The following is a 21822-nucleotide window of genomic DNA, read 5'->3' on the forward strand; positions in this document are numbered from 1 at the left end:
GGACGGAATGTTGCACAATGGCAAAACATTCACCCCTAGTCACAGATCTGGGTTTAATCCATCGTTATTTTGCCCACCAAGCCACCCAAGTTCTGACATGACCGTATGCAAATCAGTCTTGACCCCTGTGCCTCATGGGAACAGTCCAGCCCGAACTGCCAAGCCATGTCTTCCCTGGACCGGAGTCGAGCATCCTAGGACCGGTTTCTGGCTATCAGCCGTCTTCAGCCAGGATAGCTTGACTCCAGTGGCGTAGTGAGCACGGGACCCACGTCTGGGCATACCCATCCCACATAGGGTGAACAGCAAAACACACAAGATGATGGACGGAATGTTGCACAATGGCAAAACATTCACCCCCAGTCACAGATCTGGATTTAATCCATCGTTATTTTGCTCAGCCATGTCAACTGCATGTTAGTTGGACTGCAGCATAAAATACAGTAAAATACGCTTGCTAAGGGTACATCAATAAATGAGCAATTAATTCTTTACATCAATTAGCTATAGGGATTGTATTTTTTGTGAAACAGGCAAAATGAAAATTTGGAATAACTCACCAACTGAACTTCACCAAATGCTCCTCTGCCAATCACCTTCACTACTTCATAATCTTCAGCTTTCATGCGCAAGTCTCTAATTTTACTTATTGTATCTTTATCTGAAAGGCAAAAAAATATGTTTTTCAAATAGATAATTTGTAAACAGTCTATTTCTGACAATATGTAACAACCTTGTGACGCAAACTGCATTTCTAACATGAGCCCATAGTCAGAAGAACTCTTGGTATTGCTTAGACAATAGGATACATAAGCATGCTGCATATTGCAAGGTGAAAAATTAATATTAGTGTAGGTGAAGGAATGAGGAACCAAACTGAATGATGGGAGGCCAGCTGCACTGTTACCTAAAGGGCCAACCGAGATCAAGCACAGGAGGACAATAGGCACATGCTAAGATTCATGAGACCTATCTCATGTTATTGTGAAGGCCAGCCGGGTACTGAAGAGCCTGTGCTGTAAAAAGGTAGGTTTATAAAACAATACATAGAATAAAATCTGGTGCAGAAAGAGTGTATGCTTGCCATGACTTCACCACTTCACTCAACTTCTCTAATAGTGATTGACTCCTGAAGTGCTGTTCCTCCATCCTCTGATGAGGAAATGTCCTCTGTGCTCGCAGGGGGCACCAAAACAAAAAGGTCAACATTCATCAGGACAAGCAAGCACTCTTACTAAAGTAATTTAGGTTTTTTTGCAGAGAAGAGGAAATGGGTAGTATAAGTTCCACATTCTAGAAGCCCATAGCAGGTAAAGCAGATCTGTGCCTATGAAAGCCATGAGCTGGAGTTGAGGTCCAACTAAATACCTTCAGATCTGAGCAGAAGCCTGCTACCAATCCGGTGCAGTGCATTCTTTTAATTTTTAATACCCAGAACAAAATGTTCCTTCTTGGATGCGATTAGAAAGGCAACAATTACCCTCTTTTCAGAGAGGTCCCTGTTCCCAACTGGCTATACAGAACCATAAGGGTTTGTTCTAGGAAGAAACTTTGTGCATTTCCGTCAGAAATGTCTTGGAAAAAAAGAAAATAGCAAAGGAACAAGGAGTAGGGGAAAACAATTCTTCTGTTGTCAGCAACGATTATCCATCTATTAACACTAATGTCAGGTGCAGAGTTAGTGGTTAAAATCTATCACCAGTGCTCAAGTTCTGATCTTTGTGATCACTAAGACAAAACCTATGCTTAAGTTTGAAAACATTTGCAAACATTTAAAGAAAAACACTAAGGTAGCTCATTTTCCCCAGGCCATTGGATTTACATTTATAAAGGGGAGAAAAAGGCATCAACAATGGGCGTTAACAATTCAATGCAGAGCCACTATTACTGCCCCAACCAGGACCTGTGCAAACATGGCTGTGAGGGGTACCACAACAAGACTGTAAGGTAGGGAGACCAATGAAGGGTCAACCAATTTTTGGGTACACCAATGATGTCCCTCACAGGCACCTGATTTGCAGTTTTAAGGGGCCATTCTGAAACAGGAGCTGCACAAACTAGTGCCAAAAAGAAAATAAAGGGTAACTTTGAGACGACAAAGGTTAACTGTTATGGATGGAACAACTGCACCTATGGTCAGAACGAACAAGTTACTTACCGTCAACAATGTATCGGTCAGAGACATACATTAGTTATAGATTCCTTAGCTTAGAATTACCCCCAGGCGTCAACTGGATCCAGAGATTTTTTTTCCGTAGCAGTACCCCTGCGCATTAGTAGGTGGTGTTAGTCGACTCCACGTCCATCATCGTGGTCGCGGGTATGATGTTGCGGTGTTTACTTAGTTTCGCCGTTGCGTGCTTACGTCAGTTCTGACACGACTTTCCACACTAGAAGAGCAGAGCCATGCAAGACACTGACCACTGGTGAACAAACCAGTGCCCTGTAAGTGAGTCCCTATCCCTAGAAGTCAGTTTGCAGAACGGGAAGAATGGGTGGGGCGGTAAGGAATCTATAACGAATATATGTCTCTTACAGATACATTGTTAGCAACAGTAAGTAGCTTGTTCATCTTAAAGAGACTATTAGTTATAGATTCCTTACCTTAGAATAGATACCCCAGCAATACCAACCCCGGAAGTGGGTCTGTGAACTAATTTCACACCAGGAAGTCCTGGAGAACAGAACAGCCGAAGAAGCAGTCTCTCCGGACTTGGCTATCCAGGCAGTAGTGCTTTGTAAACGTGTGCAAGGATGCCCACGTGGCTGCCTGGCAGATGTCCAGTAAGGGAACTCCACGTCCCAAAGCAGTAGTGGCTGCCGTCGCCAGAGTAGAGTGGGCGCACACTCCCACTGGACGTTTCTTTTTAGCCAAAGAATAGCAGATTTTAATGCATAAGACAACCCATCGAGAGATGGTACGTTTGTGTACTTCCCGACCTTTATTGGCGCCCACATAACCCACGAATAGTTGATAGTCCACCCGGAAGTCTTCAGTGCGGTCAAGATAGAAAGACAGCACACGTTTTAGATCCAGACAGTGGAGTCTCTCCTCTTCTTTGGAAGGGTGCGGAGGTGGGAAGAAGGCAGGCAATGGAATGGTCTGGCCTATGTAGAAAGATGTAACCACTTTGAGCAGAAAAGAGGGCTAGTACAGAGGACTACTTTGTCCGGAAAGACAGCAAGAAAAGGAGGCTTGGAAAATAAGGCCTGTAGCTCTCTCACCCTGCGAGCAGAGGTGATGCCAAGCAAAACAAGCATTGGAAATGCAATAGGTCTCGCAATAGGAAAGTTAGAGCTATTGGTGTTATAAACATTTTTTATTTTTTATTTATGTGTTTTTTCTAAATAGCTAAATTAATAGCTTTCTTCTTTACAAAGCCAATAGTTATAACTTTTGTAAATGTGACACCTCTAGCATTTGTAAAGCAACATGTTTTGTAGTTACGTGACTTATATGTATTGATATAAAAAAAAACAATGGCTTTAACTTTTTTTAATAATACGTACATAAAATGGAGCAAGCCCTCGCCATGACGTTGTGTTTTCGCTGTAAGCCCTGTCCTTTTCAGACTGGGGGGGGGGGGGGGAGTGATTTCCTAGAGCGAGAAAGAAACAAAAAAAACACGCCCCTCAATCGGAACAGGACGGGGCTTACAGTGAAAACACAACGTAAGAGAGACCTCTTCTCCAATGGCTGGCCTCCGTTTAGGAAGCCAGCCAATGGAGAAGAGGGGCGGGTTCAAGCCCCACACTAAGAGACGTAAGATCTCGCCGGCGAGACTGCGCAAGCGCAGCCTACGCAGGCCGAGACCTAAAAAGGGAGAAAATATAGGAGCATGAGGAACTCTCGGAGTTGCATAACTCCGCAAGATTCTGCAGAGTTTTGTAAATGTGCGGAAGATATGCAGCTCGTGCTACGATTTAGCACCGGTAGCGTGAGCAACAATTAAAATCAATGCCTAGTATAAGAGCATGCGGCTATTCAAGTTGATTTTGCTGCTGCTCGAGTAGAAATCTTCTTAAGCAGTAGCAAACCAACTCAAACATCAGCCCTCTGACAGCCACTGCCCCCGTAACAAAATCGCCCTAAGGGATGCCAAATCTCGCTCACCAGCTCGCATTTTCTGGAGCCTTGAGGGAGAAAATTTCCACCATGCGTTGATTAGCAGAATTTGGCCAGACCTCTGCATTAAACAGTAACAAAGAGTGATCAAAATTCTGTCAGTTCCATGGGCAGAACTAAACTTTCCTCCCACCCCCAACAATAAAGGCTCCTATCTGACAAAAAAAGATTGAAAAACAATGCTGAAGCTTTCAGGAGTCACGTTAAACACAAATATGGACAAAAAATTTGTTTGCGGTTAAAGTAGTCTCTGAGAATGCTGGAGTTTTCAGCAATTCCATCTCTGAATTTCTAAACTTGAAAAAAAATTCTCTGTAGGTGGCAATAGAACAGATAAGCTTCTGTAATTCTTAAAGTTGCACAGTTTGTTTTCCTCTGGAGTTAGCCTTACTATAGGACCACAACAAGCTTCTTTATTTTTCCATTTTAAAATGCTACTGTAGGATGTTGTGTTAAGTCCCATTTCTTTTGCCATGACAGATTGATTTAAACCTGCTGCAAACCAAAATGATAACATTTTACCTACTGTTGTCATGCTTTCATTGTGGTTTAGAATACTGCACTTGCTGATAATTTCTATGCTTTAAGCATGTTCGATTGGATCCCACGATGGAGAAGCAGATTTGTATCACCAATTTATAAGAACTTAATTTCTATTTTCAGGGAAACAGATCCATGGATACAGCTTTGAGTCAGCAAGGTAGAAAAGGCTGAGCAACTTGAACCACAGAAGAGTTTGTTATTTCCCAGTGGGCAAACCTAGATGAGTGCACAGAGAATCCCTATGAAGTACTTAATGCTGCAGTAAGGCAAGCATTCTAACAGTTTGACAGTATTGGGCAGCTGCACTTAAGGAAAAATTGGAGAAGTCAGTGGTAGCCAAAAGCAAGCAGTCATCTTTGAGTGGCCACACTACATTGTGTATGGAGTAGAATAGCCTCTAATGAAAGGATGCATGGCCTGATAACAGAAGCGGCATGCTATCTGCAGCCACCCACTACATTTCAGCGCATAATAATTTCCATAATACAGTCCTTTCGCGCTACTTACCAGTGAATGATCAGGGGATGACAGTTATTTCTCAAATACCGCTAATTTGCTGTGCCAACATTTGCTCTAATGCACCTGGTATGGAAAGCAGACAGTGGATTATGAGAGCTGCCATCAGGCCAGGAAGCAAACTAAACAAATGTGTGGCTAGAGTGGTGAGTGAGCATGAGGAAGTCTGAAATTATGGAGTTGCTGAGCTGGTGGATACGTATGCCCCACCCCACCTCTTTAGAACATGCTGTGTGCTGCCCTGTCGCATACAAAGCTGCAGAAGGCAGGGTCATATTTGATTCACCATTCACATGTCCAAGAAAGGCATTTCCATTCATCCAACACCTTTAGAAGTGATGGGGAATGTGCAATGTAGCTTTCAAGATTGAAAATATAAAGTACTCCTATCTTGGCAGCATGGATATGAAAAAGCTACTTAAGCTAACACCAATTCTCCATGATAGTTATCTTCACACAAATTCATAAACTTTAGACTATCTTCGTGCATGTGTAGGCTTCAGCAACATCTTTTAGTGGTTCCCAAACTTTTTCGACCTGCGGCTCCCTTGACCTAATTGGCCGTGGCTCTCCAAGTCACTTTTTATTCAGGCGTGTGGACGTAAACCTGACCTCGGCAGTACTCATTTTTCTCCCTGAAATTAATTGGGATGAAACCGATACAGATATTATAACCAATTGTGTAACAAAACAAAAATATAACAGTTTGATAAAAAACTTTAATTGGTCCGTAAAGGTTTGCTGTTTGCAACCTGCGCCTGTAGGTTGCAAGCTCTCGTCCTGAGGTGTAGCTCTCCTGCCTGAAACCTGCGCCTGGAGGTTCTGAGTTACCTATAGAGAAGTACAGGAAAGATGCTCAATGTTAACAGTTCCAGCCGAGAGGTCCATGAGTTGATGGGTAGGGAAGCTAATTCAGCCTCTCACATTCATTACTAGTACTTTCACATTCATAGCAGATTTGGCATGCACTGTCTGGCGTCAGAAGCTTAGACAGCACTATAAGACATTAATTAAGTGCCTGCACTACTTATGTGGAGCCCTTACGATATCCCCAACTTTAAAACCTTAATTACCCAGAGCTATTGCATTTGCCACACACACAGTTCAAAGAAGCATGCTCACTGCTGGTAAGCATTCCATCCCCAAGGTAACTAAAATGATTTGGAAGCTGTACCCTCAGTGCTCATAAGACAAGCGCTGCTACACAAAAAAAAAGTGATGACTCCAATAATATTTATTATTATTGTCCCTAATAATCTTAACGGAGAAGGAGTAGAGACATGGTTAATAAAAGACTCTTTAGAAGCGTGGCAACTTGGAACACGTCACTGTGACCCAAGACCACCCAACTTCCTCCCTACAACCCTCAAAGTGTCAGTAAATGCCCTGTAGGTGGTAGCCATGCGTGCAAGAAAACAGAGGCCACTTACAGGAGCGTACGGTTCTCTTTCCTCTGCCATGTTGTGCATGGTTCGGGCAATGGCTTCTGCGAGGGACTTCCAGCTTCAATGTGTCTGCAAGCAGCCTTCTCATTCTTCGTGGCATGCTCAGTGCAACACAGAATGTGTTACTACCAGGGGGAGAAGGTTAGACAGAGCTTTGGTTTGCAAATAATGAGAAACCACCTCGGTCACAAATGCTGACCAACTGCCTGAGAATAGGAGGAAAAAGACAGCAAGTCCTGTCAAAAACTTCACACCCTCCACTGTGTTCGTTTTTGAGGCACACCGTCCATGGTGCTTCTCTGTGAGCATGCATTTCTGGGAATATTTTAGTGGTTACTCAGGGCCATAAAAGATTCATAGTTTTTCAACTCTGCACATTATAAAATTCTTTTTCAGCAGAAATACCTCTCCCACGGTCCAAAGATGTGCACGGCACCCCTGGCTCGTTGCAAAGGTGCACCGGGGTGCAGCGGCGCACAGTTTGGGAGCCAGTGAAGAAAGATTATAAACAAAATAGTTTTTCCTATTTTCGCAATCTTATAATGGAAAAGAAAAACACGCAAAAATTGTTCTCATGCATGTTTTCTCTCCTAATGGAAATACCACCCACATAAGGGCGTTGATGAATAGCACAAAACCTATGCAGAGATCCAATTTCAGTCACAGATCACTATAGCTACTTCAGTTTTTCAATGGAAATTCAGTCACAAGCAAAGATTACAAGATGAACACATGATGAAGAAAAGATAAAATCTAAATTTGACCTCCTCTGATTACTTTGAAGCAACTGCTTCAATATATGTTTTAATCTATTCTGCCTCTTGTGATGCCTTTTTAGGTCTCGGACCGCAGGCTGCGCTTGCGCAGTGTCGCTCCGAGATTTAATGTTTTTTAGTATGGGGGCTTGAACCCGCCCCTCTTCTCCATTGGCTGGCTTCCTACATGGAGGCCAGCCATTGGAGGAGAGGGGCGTCACTCCGTTCAAGCCTGTCTTTTTTCGGATTCGGGGGCGTGTTTTTTGCAGTTTTCTCGCCGTGACATCATCCGTCACTCAACAGCAAAAACCACGCCCCCGAATGCAAAAATGTTGGCGCTTTCCTGACGCCATTTCTGCCCAACAGCCGGAGGAAGAAGTCGAGAAGCTACAGAGTCCTCCGGAGAGTGCTTGCTGTCCTGCCACCCGCCTCGTTGCTTGTGCTTCCTGTCCTGCCCCCCTCTTGTTTCTTGTGCTTCCTGTCCTGCCCCCGCCTCGTTGCTTGTGCTGGCTGTCCTTCCCCCTCGTTGCTTGTGCTTGCTCCCCTGTCCCCCCCTTGTTGCTTGTGCTTGCTCCACTGCCCCCCTTTGTTGCTTGTGCTAGCTGTCCTGCCCCCCTCATTGCTGGTGCTTGCTCTCCTGCCCCCCCTCGTTGCTTGTGCTTGCTCTCCTGCCCCCCCTCGTTGCTTGTGCTTGCTCTCCTGCCCCCCCTCGTTGCTTGTGCTTGCTGTCCTGCCCCCTCGTTGCTTGTGCTTGCTGTCCTGCACCCCTACCCCCCATTGCTTTTGCTTGCTGTCCTGCCCCCTCGTTGCTTGTGCTTGCTGTCCTGCCCCCTCGTTGCTTCTGCTTGCTGTCCTACCCCCTCATTGCTCGTGCTTGCTATTCTGCCCACCTCGTTGCTCATGCTTGCTGTCCTGCCTCCCTCGTTGCATGCCCTTGCTGTCCTGCCCCCTCGTTGCTCGTGCTTGCTCTCCTGCCCCCTCGTTGCTCGTGCTTGCTCTCCTGCCCCCCTCGTTGCTCGTGCTTGCTCTCCTGCCCCCCTTGTTGCTCGTGCTTGCTGTCCTGCCCCCCTCGTTGCTCGTGCTTGCTCTCCTGCCCCCCTCGTTGCTTGCGCTTGCTCTCCTGCCCCCCTCGTTGCTTGTGCTTGCTGTCCTGCCCCCCTCGTTGCTTGTGCTTGCTGTCCTGCCCCACCTTGTTGCTCGTGCTTGCTGTCCTGCCCCCCCCATTGCTCGTGCTTCCTGTCCTGCCCCCCCTTGCTCGTGCTTGCTGTCCTGCCCCCCTCGTTGCTCGTGCTTGCTGTCCTGCCCCCCTCGTTGCTTGTGCTTGCTGTCCTGCCCCCCCCTTGTTGCTCGTGCTTGCTGTCCTGCCCCCTCGTTGCTCGTGCTTGCTCTTCTGCCCCCCCTCGTTGCTTGCGTTTGCTCTCCTGCCCCCCCTAGTTGCTTGTGCTTGGTGTCCTGCCCCCTGGTTGCTTGTGCTTGCGGTCCTGCCCCCTCGTTGCTTGTGCTTGCTGTCCTGCCCCCTCGTTGCTTGTGCTTGCTCTCCTGCCCTGCTATTGGCATTGTAAATGACAATGCCATTTTTTAATGTTTAAAAAAAAACGAATAAAAATAATGTCATGAGAATGCCAATAGCTCTAAGAAAGCCGAGACCCTTGCATTGTAAATGCTTGTTGATTAGTGCTTTTGTAAACTTTAATTCAAAAGTTTAGTTTCATTTTCAACTTCTTGGGCCTTAGTCCTTTAAGTGAACTTGCCTGTCGCACTTCCTTGTCCAATTGCTGGTTTCTGGATCTAGATAGTTAATCATGTGTCCTGGAAGCTGATCCAGCTGCCATCCTTGGCCTACACTTGGAACATAATTTCCCTAGAACATTTTCTAAATATATCCAAAGTTGTGAAGTCACTGTTTAACTCCTGGTGTCTGATATCATCTGAATATGTAGGACATCTTGAATTTTTGCTTTAACCCCTTACCCGCGGCCGCGATTTCTCGGTAATGCGGCATTTCCGCAAAATGGGCGGGGCCGCGTCTGCCGTTGGCCGACAGCATAACTAGCGAGGTAGTGCTGCTGTCGGTCGTTGGCTGACGGCAGCACGCAAGGGGTTAAGTATATCGAAATGTCTGGCACAAAAGGCCAATGGTAGCAAGAATCACAATAAAACATCTAAGCAAAAGGCCACCAAGGTAAATGCCGCAATGGATAGCAATGAATAACAATATACTATACTACATTGTGTTCCAGTCAAGCACTACTTGACGAAACTGTCTGAAGTAAATGAAAAGCATCCATAAAAGGCATTTTTCATTGCAAGTATATGAATCAAAACAGAAGTAGTCACTGAGGAAGTCACAAGGCCTTGCATTTGGAAAGGTGCTAACCTACCTTTGAGGTTTGCCAATACTCATTGTTGATGAAGAACAGTACTGGCAATAAACAAATGTTTCTGGTCGATGATACATACAATCAACAACAAAAAATCCGCCTGTAGCATAACTACGCAGGATTGTCCATTTATCACCATGAAGGAGCACGTGCTGTGATGTGACATCCATTTTGCCCTCCTCCCCCCAAGTGATGATTAACGCATGGGCATGAGTCACCACTCTTTCGCACATATGCTATGATGCAGCAGCCCACCCCTCAAGTTTAACTTTCCATGACGTACATAGAGCTCTAAATTTAAAAAAAATTCATAAAAAAGTGCTTAAGAGAGCATTTTGATGGGGGGGCGTGGCTAAGTACGCAATGGGAAAGGACGCCCTGAGGTAGAGCTCCGGTTCGAGCTCCCCTTCTCCGGGCCAATTATCCGTTAAAATTATCCGGTGGCAGCTGAAACTGCAGGCGCAGCTGTGCCAAGCTGACGGCTACTGCTCATTGGTTTTTGGGACCTGGCGGGAGCTTCTAACCGCACCGAGAGCATCCGGTGCGGTCGCACACGAACTTGCCCGCCCGGCGAGACCATCTATGAGAAGGCGAGGCCTGAGATTCAGCGGTGGGCCCTGGGGCGCGGCCTTGAGAGCAAAGTGGCCGCGAACACCCCGAGGCACTGCATCTGGCGGAGACGATCGCCTCGGTGACCCAGGAGTGCGCTGCAGTTGTGCCGTACATTCAGCTGTGGTCTACCTTGGGGGCCCCTGAGCTTTTGGACTGTTGTGCCCGAGGCGGAGTGCCCGACCGGAGTGGCGGGGCCTTTAGAGTGGGACCGAATCCAGTGGTCGCGCGCTGGGCTCTGGAGTGCGGCCTAGCGGACGGAGAGACTGCGAAGGACTGGGGACACCGAGACCAGCGAAGGAGAGCATCGTGGCGGCCTGGGGTGCGCTAGAGCCGAGTCGCGAGACTAGCAGTCGCCCGTACCGGAAGCCCCATAGTGCTGGAAGGCGGTATCCTGCAACAAGCTGCCCACCTGGAGTGGGGGGCCCATTTGGGCTACGACTGCGCGCTGGGCCCTGAGGCGAGGCCTGACGAGCGAGGTGACCGAGCCCGCTTGAGGGTGCCGAGACTCGCGGAGGTGGTTGTCGTGGCGACCGGGAGGTGAGTGGGAGCTGGGCTGTGCGACCGGTTGTCGTCGGTCCTGGGGGCCCCGCGGACTTGGAGAGCAGTACCCCACAACGGAGTGTGCGCCCGAGCTGCCGGGATTGACTGGCACGGAAAGGGACCTCTGGCCGGGACGGACTGTGGCAGGGGGCGGCGAAGGTGCTGCCTAAGGGAGGCCTGTGCGGGGACGCCACCGATTGCACGCCTTGCGGATGCCCTAGGATCATGACTCTGGTTCACTGGAGGTACCTGCGATACAGCCACCAACACTCGCTGTCTGGAGCCGTGTAGTGCGCAGCTCGGGCCTAGGAAAAAGGTGCGGACTCCCTCCATCCCTAGTTCCTCATCGACCGCCGTCAGGCTGCGGCGGAGAGACGCGGCCGCCATTTCTGGTGCGGCTCTTTCCTTGGGGCCCCCCTCACTCGATCTCCTGAATCCCTGTGCTGCCTGTGTTGCTGGCTGCAGTCTGACTGCTGGACGCCGCGGGATTGGGTGCTGGGCCCCCCTTGCCCGTTGCGCTGCTTATGTCTGGAGGCACTAGAACGAGGACTGGCACGGGAGGCCCGCAATTGCAGGGGAAGATGGCGAAGTCCGCAAAATTGGCGTAACGTACAACTACATTGGAGGGCGATGCAGCAGAACTTGCGCCCGGGTCACCCAGACTGACAAGCAAGTGCAGGACCTGCTCAACAGGGTTGAATTTTTAGAAGATCGTGCAGAGGATGCGGAAGGGCGGGCACGAAGAAACAATGTGAGGATAGTAGGTGTGCCGGAGCGATGGGAGGGAAGGGAGCCTGCGGCGCACCTGGAGAACTGGCTGAAGGCTCTGCTGCCGGATGGCGCGCTGTCACCCTACTTCGTCGTGGAGCGAACACACCAAGTGCCGACCAGGCCGCCCCCCGCAGGGTCCAATCATACACCGTTGCTCCTTCAGATCTTGAACTATCGCAATCGTGACTCCATCTTACGAGAAACCAGGCGACTTGCAGATGTTCGCATTGACATTGCTAACATAATGTTCTTCCCTGATTATACGATCCAAGTTCAGCGCCAGAGGCACTCCTTCCTCGCTGTGAAACTAAGACTGCGCCAGTTGGACCTCAAGTACTCCCTCCTCTTCCCTGCTAAATTGAGAGTGGTAGGCATTTCTTTGCCTCTCCGGAGGAAGCGGAGGCATGGTTGGACAGTGGAATGGACACGATGCCCCGGCAGGCATCGGAGCATTAGACAATGCGGCGTTTTCGTGGACCGAGACGACGCTGCAGGAATAGATCGTCACCGGCCCGCCAGACACGGGCAGCGGCGAACATCGGCCCGCCAGCAGATCTTGCTCGTGATGAACAACAGGATGCCCTCCGAATGGTGACGGAACTCAGCGGTTCCCCAACCACAGATGCTGCCCCGAGTGACAACCCGCTGGACCTGCCAAGCGATGATGATCTATAGAATACCCGATTCCCAGACGTCCACGGAGCAGCCGGATGTTACACCACAGACGGCGGATCTAATTCACTGATTGCACGACCTTGTTGCTTGGCATGAGACGCCTGCTGGCGGTGCCTGGATGGTGTGGCAATTTTCGAGATGCGATGGGGCCCCGGCCTTTATGACACCCAGGGAACGGACGCCTTCGAGATGCTTAGCCATTGGTGCGGGGCGCAGTAAGTACTGACATTATGATAATAGCCCATTGGGGAGAAACTGAATGGGCAGAGACCTCCTGGCGCACCTATCTGCTGTGACTTGAAGGGAGGCGTCCTGGCTGGGTGGAGATTGACGGGGCCCACTGGGCTCTCTAGAAGGAACCCCAACCTGAGTAAGGTACACCAGACGAACAGTGCAATTTCCAGCTGGGACGAGTTACATCAGCTGCACTTGAAACGATCTGCCTGGAGAGGGAGAAGCTTCCTTTGATTATCCAGTAGCTATATCGACACAGTTGTGCCCAGTGCATAGCGACCCCCCCTGGTTTTAAAAGTTACTCATCTTAATGGAGAGTTTGGACGGCGGCATGTTCAGCAGCCGACATTTTGGTATTATATGTTTGTTATGGTTATCATGGTTTTTTCCATTGTTTGATTGATCCCCTTTTCTTTCATTCTTTTATGTTACGAAACTCTTGCAAGTACTTAATGATGTTTCTTTGGCGGCTCCTGGGGAGGTGGGAGGGGGGTGCATGGTGGGAGGTCTGCTGTGGGGTTGTGGCAGGGTGCAGACGAGGGAATCACCTAAAGTAACACAATGTCAGTAACGAAAATATGTACGTGGAATGTGCATGGCATCCATACACCGTCGCGCAGGTACCACATTTACTCCTATCTTAAACTACATCAAATTCATATCGCACTTTTACAGGAGACACACCTCAACAAAGCGGAGGTACACATTCTACACCGCAGAGGGCGAGGGCAGCTCTATGCCACGGAATTCTCATCCTACGCCCGCGGGGCGCTGATATGGGAGAGGCCCGGGACCCCTTTTACAGTCTCACACTCCCGATTAGATCCGGAGGGTAGGTTTGTAATTGTTGAGGGCAAGCTCGATGGACAGCCTGTGGTATTGACTTCATTGTATGCCACTAACACGGATCAGGGGGGTTTCCTTGCGCAATTATCTGTAGACTTGGCACGGGGTCCCCTGGGTGTTGGGTGGTGACTATAATTGTATCCTTGACGTTGCGTTGGACCGTTCCTTCCCGCCCCTGTCAGGCACTCCTGTGCAGGGAGCCATGAAAGCCCTTGTCAGCTGGGCCTTACAATGGGATTTGCATGATGCTTGGCGGAGCGGTAACCCTAGCACAAAAACATATTCCTATTATTCAGGCGCACACACATTACATGTCAGATTGGACAGATTTATGCTGTCAAGTGAGTTACTATCCCATGTCATTGACACCTATTATATGGGTCGCACACACTCTGATCACAACCCACATGTACTGGAAATGGCATGGGAGCGCCCTCGTCAGCCTATTCCCACCTGGAGGCTTCAACCGGACCTGTTACTTGACGTTCCTTTTTGTAATTCACTATGCGCACAAACCACACACTATTTTAAGAGAACACTGGCACAGCGTCCACCTCCCAAATTGAGTGGGACGCGTTTAAAGTAGTTACTAGGGGCCATTGTCTGGGCACACAGGCTAATATGCAGAAGCAGCTAGACGGGGAATTGACACACATTGAGGCTGACCTACTTCGACAGGAACAGGAGGCAGCAGAGGGTGATTAGGAGCCACTACTAGAAACACGTACAGAACATGAACGATTGCTGGAGAGATTAGGTCATAATAATTATGCATCCCCACTTAGCACGCACACATCATCTTGGTGACAAGCCCGGGAAACTGTTGGCTTGGTTGATCAGGCAGGAAGATGGGCTGACGCCTGTAGCAGCGATATGCACTAACCGTGGCAATGTTGCATTCACTCAAAGCAACATACAAGCAGCTTTCGTAGAACATTACAAAACATTATACTGCTCACGGCTACGGGTCCCACTCAATGATATAATCACATATCTCTCTGATATACCACTACCAGGCATAGATGACGCACAGGGAGACGAATTGGAAGCCCCGCTTGCGCCAGATGAGCTGCGTGCGGTCATATTTGCCATATCTAATGGCAAGTCCCCAGGCCCGTACGGGCTGCCTGCTGAGTTCTATAAAGCCTACTCAGATATCCTGATCCCTGAGCTGCTAAACGTGTACGAGGCGGCTATATTGGATTCCTCCCTCCCCCCCCCACGATGAACGAAGCCAATCTCATCTCCCTTCCGAAGCCTGGCAGGGAATGCATGCAATTGGGCTCATACAGGCCGTTGGCCCTCCTGAACACAGACTATAAGATACGTGCCTCCGTACTGCCTCAGCGGTTAGCCCCCTTGGTACCTGCACTTGTGCACAGCGATCAGAATGGTTTTGTACCCACACGCAGAACCTCCCACAATATTAGGCGGTTGTTCAGGGTGCAGAGTTACGCTACGCTACAGTGGCCTCATGCGGGGTGTTTGGTGCTAGATCTAAAAAAGGCCTTCGATTCTGTGGAGTGGCCTTATCTCCTGACTGTCTTGAGGAAATATGAACTCTGTGATGAATATATCGCTATGGTAAGCTAACTATCAAAAACCTACAGAAGTGTGCGCACAGGTCACCTGTAGTCAGATACCGTCCGTGCTAAGAGAAGCACTAGGCAAGGGTGTCCTCTGTCCCCGCTGCTTTTCTCGCTGGCAATCGAACCATTAGCGGCGCTCCTGAGAACACAGGGCGTGGAGTGGGGAATCCCCCTAGCGGATGGTCTCCACACAGTCTCTTTATATGCAGACAACCTCCTCTTAAACGTTAAGGACCTGACCTGCTTGACGCCAATACTGTCCGACACCTTTCACACCTTTGAGACTATGTCGGGACTCAGGGTAAATGTGGCCAAATCTGGAGTATACTCCTTCAGCCCGGACACTCAAGAATGTGCGGTCCGCGTCAATAATGAGAGGCTCACTTGGTACTCCATCACGTTTCGGTATCTTGGAATAAATATATATAGAACCCTGTCTGACGTATTAGAAGGCAACCTAGTGCAGGCAGTCTCCTCTCTACAAGCGCAAATGGCCTTTTGGAGGACTCTCCCCTTCAATGTGCCTAGCCGGGTTACGCTGACAAAAATGATAGCATAATAATACAATAGTCTCAGTAAAATTAACATCCCAGTGTACGTCCCAACACGTATTTTCAGGGAACTAGAAACTTTGGTCAGGAGCCTCATATGGAATACTGGGAGACCCCGGGTAGCATTGACAAAACTTTACGCGCCTGTGGAAGTGGGAGGACTAGCAGTTCCTAACCAGGAGCTTTACTACCTGGCGGCACAGCTGCAGTGGGTGCCTGGATGGCTGAGTGGGAAGAACCTGAGTGATACTGCCACGGATGTTACTGTCTAGACCCACATGCAGATCCATACACTGTTCCACCCCTTGACCAAAATTACATGCCCATCGCGGATACACTTAACAGTGGCCCGAAAATGCTATATCCGCAGCCTGAAACTCACCCGAGCTGTGACGCCTTATGCCCCGGTACTCCCACTGTTGGGAACGCCCCGAGAGGGCGGAGTGGTGGTGGAGGCTGCGCTGGAGCGCTGGACACAAGGTGGGGTGGACACGCTTGGGGACTTGTACACAGACGGTGCCCTGGTTCCCTTGGTGACACTAGCTGCAGACACAAGCCTCCCAGCTGGGCAATTCCTCTTACACGCGACCATTACACACGCGTTCACACGGGCCTGGGGCGACATCTCAGAGGTGTTGCCCACAAACCTTTTAATCCAATACTTGCATGTCATGGGACATGGCTCCCATGTGGTCCACTGGTTGACGCAGGCTCTTTTGGCGCGCACACACTGCTCCTCTCAACCGCTTCGGGACAAATGGGCGACAGACAGGGGAAGGGCATGGACGGATAAGGAATGGGCGATGGTGCTGGCCAGCCCCATTAACATACCGCGTAATTCCCGTTTTAAACTTATCAAATTTTATATATTACATTGCACGTACCTGTCACCTGATAAAATTAACAAGTACTTCGCACTTACAACTTCTGCGTGTCCGAGATGCTCACTGATTGGTATAGATCTCCTTCATATGCTGTGGTCCTGCCCCAACATACAAACATACTGGCACACAGTGACGGCTTTGTTGGCGGAGGGCGTTGGTGAGGACCGGCAGCACACGTGGGAGGTGTGTCTGCTGAGCCTTTACAAAAGAACGAAACGCAATAAAGTCCCTTCTAGATTCTGGGATCTAGGGCTCATCATGGCTAAAAGACTACTCACTAAACGATGGAAGAGTAGTGAACCCCCACATGCAAAGCACTGGTGTACCTCTTGACAAGTGGGCGAGGGCAGAGAGCACTACCCTACATAGGGAAGAGATGGCGGGGCTGAGAAAATTCCCCATCGCCCGGCTCTGGGATGATACCCTGAAGTCTTTCCACTGGGCGTGTCTGGCCCAGGGCATTACTTAGACGTTTTCAAAACCCCCGGGGTCCAACCTGGGAGGCGGACGGAACGAAGGGCTACACATCCCCACGATCAATAGAAGACACATACTTGCGTACAATACACTGCAGTTACATCACATACTTTTACTGCTGATCCACAGGACGGTGATTCTACAATTATATTTTGGCGTCGCGAAAGTTGTTATTTTTTTAGATTGACGCATTTGTTGAGTTACTTTGAATATTAGGATCACATGTCAGAACGATTTTATTAAAGGGGGAGGGTGTTGAGGGGAGAGCTGAGTATTGAAACAGGAGCATTTCTGAAAGTAGGGGTAGACTATGATATCGGTTTCTTTTGATTGTATGATGATTGCATTGAATTAATAATGTAAGCTTTACAGAAAGTAGGTAAGAGCAATAGTAAAGCAGGGGAGAAGAGACCGAGTAGTAGCTGTAGAGATAAATTAATATCGTTGTGCAAATTAGCGTGGTAGATTGGAGTAGATTTGGTTAGAGTGGGGTAGATAGGAGTAGGATAGATTGGGCAAGAGTGGAGTAGGGTAGATTGGAGTAGACTGGAGTGCGGTAGATGTAGTGGAATAGACTGGAATGGAGCAGATTAGATTAGCGTACAGGGGGCTAGAATTGGTGGATTATAGTAAGGTAGAATGGAATGGAGTTAGGTAGATTGGAGTGGAGTAAATTGGAGAGGAGTAGAGTGGGATGCAGCAGATTGGAGTGGGGTAGACTGAATTGGAAAAGATTGGGGTGAAGTGGAGTAGATTGGGGTGGAGTGCAGCAGAATGGATGGGGTAGATTGAAGTGGGGTAGAGTGGAGTGGGAAATACTGGGGTGGAGTGGTAAAGCTTGGGGCAGAGTGGATTGGGGTAGACTGGATTTGAGTGGTTGAGATTAGCGGAGTGGGGTAGAGTGGGCTAGAGTGGAGTAGGGTTGAATGGAGTGGATAATAGTAGGGTAGAATGGAGCGAAGTGGGGTAGAATGGAGCGAAGTGGGGTAGAATGGAGCGAAGTGGGGTAGAATGGAGCGAAGTGGGGTAGAATGGAGCGAAGTGGGGTAGAATGGAGCGAAGTGGGTTAGAAAGGATTGAAGTGGGGTGGGATAGTTAGAAGTCAAGTGGGGTAGATAGAAGTGAACTGGGTTAGATGGGAATGTTGTAGTGGGTTAGTTTGGAGTGCGGTAGCATCAATCAACTCCACAAAATTGGGAGAGGTACCCTATTGTATGGGAAAAGGGACAAGGTTACAAATAGAATCACTAATCACCTATTGATTGATTGACTAATGAGAAAAATCTCTTTTCTCCATCAGCATACATACACTAAACACTGAAACCTGTATTCGTGTAAAAAATCCGAATTCATTTAATATTTTTTCACTTTAAAATAATTTTTTTATGTTGTAATATATAAAAGATAAAGTCATAAAGGAATTTGTTTCATCATATATCAAAATTCTCAAGTGTTGGGACCTTATTGACATTTCGCAAGTTAATGACCTATGGGGCCCGACTGGGGTGGTTGCATTTAGACGTATGCTCTTGCGCAGACTGAGCACTTCCGCTACTTGCAAGTTAGGCACGAACTCACGACAAACATCGCCCAGGGGACCCAACCCCCAGAGTACTCGACGTTGGAGGACAGGCTACTGGATGGCCACCTCCCGGAGAAAGCCATCTCACTAACATACAAGTAACTCATCAACCACACTACAGACATGTTGAAGACCCTAAGGGGAAAATGGGAGGCGGATGGTCTCATAATGGATGACGAGGAATGGAGTGAAGCATTGGCATCCCCCAGAGAGGTAGCAATAGTGGCCAAACTACGCCTTATCCAGTTGAAAATCCTGCACCGAGTTTATATATCTGGTACAAGGCTGGTCCTGATGGGCCGTAGTGAGGATGGGCTCTGCCGCAGAGGGTGTGGGGAGCTTGGCACCTTCCTGCACATACTATGGGAGTGTCGTGAGATACAGGCCTACTGGACCCGGGTGCTGCATTGCATGAGGGAGGTGTGGGGAGTGGAGCTGCGACCTGAAGTGTAGAGTATTTATATAGCGCACTTCTACCCGGAGGCCTCGTAGCGCTGTATTCATACCGCTGTGGAACCCATCCTGGCTTTTCTGTGAAATGTCCACTCCTGGGCACCCCCAAGGTGAAGCCAGGCATCCACAGCGCTGCTGGGGCCATTGTGGAGATTAAGCAAGCTATTGCCCAGAGTCACAGAGTGGGACCCATGATTAGACTAGGCACCGAGGCGAGAATTATCAGGTCCGGGGAAATTGAGTCCAAGAGCCGCCGAGGCAGGAATTGAACCCTGGTCCCGAGCCAGACCTCTGCATCAGTCTGCCGCTCCAACCATTGAGCCACGCTGCCAGGTGTCTCCTCAACATATGGGAGCCAGCGGACCTTTCCTCGAAAAGGAAACTGTGGGTCACTCTGGGTCTGGCAATTGCTAAGTGAAACATTGCGCGATTGTGGGGGGCAGAGTCCCCCCCTACCCTGGGCTCCTGGAAAAAGGATATGGACTGGAACATGGTACAGGAGAAGACTGTGTATGTAGCTCGGGGGTGCCCTCGGAAATGGGCGGTAATATGGACTAATTGGAACGAGTACAGGGGGAATATCTGTGAGCCTCCCAGTATAACACGTGACGAGGAGCTGACCGAGCTGTGAAAATGGTAAAAACTGTTTATCTTACTTTCTAAATGTAACATTGATGGTGCTGCCACCCAGATGGTTCTCTGCAGTATATGTACATTCCCTGTATGACTTGGATGTGACCCGTATGTTTGTTTTCACTTGCATTTGATTTTTGCAAATAAAAAGATCTAATAATAAAAAAAAAGAACATTCAAGAAAAAATTGTGTCTAATTCTTCTTTAACTGGATTTGAAAGTAGGGAACTGTCGACAAAGATGTCAAGCAATAATTAGTAACATACTCTGCAATTTGGATGGTATGATTGATACATTTTGGCTAAATACTTTTGATCCAAGTTATCATAGGTTATGAATGAATGAATACTCATTTCTATAGCGCATGGTTACCCGGGGGCATCCCAGCGCTGCAGTGAACCAATTCATCACCCGAGAGATTCAAGAAATAGGAAGGTTTTTAACATTTTTCTAAACCTAAAGTGGTTCTCTTCCAACCGAATAGGGTCCGGCAGGTTATTCCAAAGTTTAGCTGCTTGAACAGAAAAACGTCTGCCGCCCATACGGATTCTCCTTATTCGTGGGACTGCCAGAAAGTTCTTACTACTAGATCTCAGAGTCCTATTGGTTTGGTAAGGGCAGAACAGCAGTTGAATTAGGCCAGGCCCTGTATTGGTCAAGGCTTTATGAACAGTGGTCATGGCCTTAAATTCGATCCTTTGTTGTATTGGCAACCAGTGGAGTTGTCGAAGTGCTGGTTTGGCGGACGTTCTACGTGGTATCTTTAGAAGCATCCGGGCAGAACAATTCTGTACCGTCTGAAGGACCCTGAGTGTCCCTAGCGGTGCTCCCAAGTATACCGCATTAGCATAGTCCAGGCGTGTTAGAATCAGGGCCTGGACTAATATCCGCCTTGCTTCGAACTGAAGCAATTTAATGATTTTTCTAAAGGATCTCATCGGGGCAAAGCAGGTCGCTGCAACCTTCTGTGCTTGTGCCAAGAAGTTGAGAGCTGGATCTAACCAAACCCCTAAACTTTTAATTTTCTTTTTGGGAGAAGGGGGGTGACCCAAGGTGGTAGGCCACCATCCGTCCACCGTGGATGGAGCATCATGCCCCAGCATCATGATCTCCGTCTTTGTTCCGTTGAGTTTCAGGAAAGAGGCATCCATCCACTCACGAACCTTGCTAAGGCAGGAGGAAAGTTTATCATAGGATGACATCTGATCAGAAAGGGTGATGATGAGCTGTGTATCATCAGCATACGTCACTAGTTGCACTCCCCAGGGTAACACCACCTCAGCCAAAGGTCTCATATAGATATTAAATAATGTTGGGCTGAGGGATGAACCCTGGGGAACGCCACAGTGAAGATGCGCAGGAGGAAAGGAGATGTCATCCTCAAACACAGAGAAAGTCCGGTCGGAGAGGAAGGATTGCAGCCATTTCAGCGCGGTCCCAGTGACACCCACATCACCCATCCTTTGAATCAGAATAGAGTGATTAACGGTGTCAAAGGCCACGCTGAGGTCTAATAATAATATGGCTCCACAACTACCCTCATCTACAATCCTCCTTGCTTCCTCAATAACTCCCACCAGAGCCGTTTCGGTTCCTTGTTTGCATCTGAAACCAGTCTGGGTTGGATGCAAAAGATTCTGGGTTTCCAGATGGGTGGAAAGCAGAGAGTTGACGTACTTTTCAGTCAGTTTACTAATTGTGGGCAGCAAAGAGATAGGGCGATAGTTAGCCCAATCGTCAGGATTGAGGTTGGGCTTTTTCAATAATGCTTTCACTCTTGCGTGCTTCCAGTGGAGGGGGACTACCCCAGCTGCGAGTGAAGCATTGATCACTTCCTTAATCACCGGGACCACAGCATCGGAGACCAGGTTGAGCATGGTGGGGGGGTGCTACATCAATTGGTGAACCGGATTTAAGGTTGCTCAAAAGCAATTGTACCTCAGGGCAGTCAAGAGGGGGAAATGTCTCAAGGAGGTTCATCTCCAGACTAGGGGGTGATACTGATATCCGTGGTGTATCATGGAAGGTGGAATAGATGTCTGTTATTTTTGATATAAAGAAATTAGCTAGTTCCCTACAGCGAGTATGTGCAAGACTGGGATCAGCAATGGGAATAGGTGGGGTAACTAAGGACTTGAATATTTTAAATATTTCCCTGGAAGAGCTGGAAGCAGAGCTGATTTTTTCCTGGTAATAGTTGTATTGAGTG

The 21822-nt window shown here is 48.5% G+C and overlaps 1 protein-coding gene across 1 annotated transcript in view; it reads right to left on the reverse strand.

The window, feature by feature from the left end:
- The window catches only part of ROCK1 (Rho associated coiled-coil containing protein kinase 1), a 2273505-nt gene that overhangs the window by 1850381 nt on the left and 401302 nt on the right, over positions 1–21822 (reverse strand). The window contains exon 3 of the mRNA XM_086965620.1: positions 561–661. Within this exon, the coding sequence (XP_086821746.1) occupies positions 561–661 (101 nt within the window). The remainder of the gene's footprint in view (positions 1–560; positions 662–21822) is intronic.

Source organism: Lissotriton vulgaris, chromosome 4_1 (genome assembly GCF_964263255.1).
Source record: "Lissotriton vulgaris chromosome 4_1, aLisVul1.2, whole genome shotgun sequence".
In the NCBI taxonomy this organism is placed as follows: Eukaryota; Metazoa; Chordata; class Amphibia; order Caudata; family Salamandridae; genus Lissotriton; species Lissotriton vulgaris.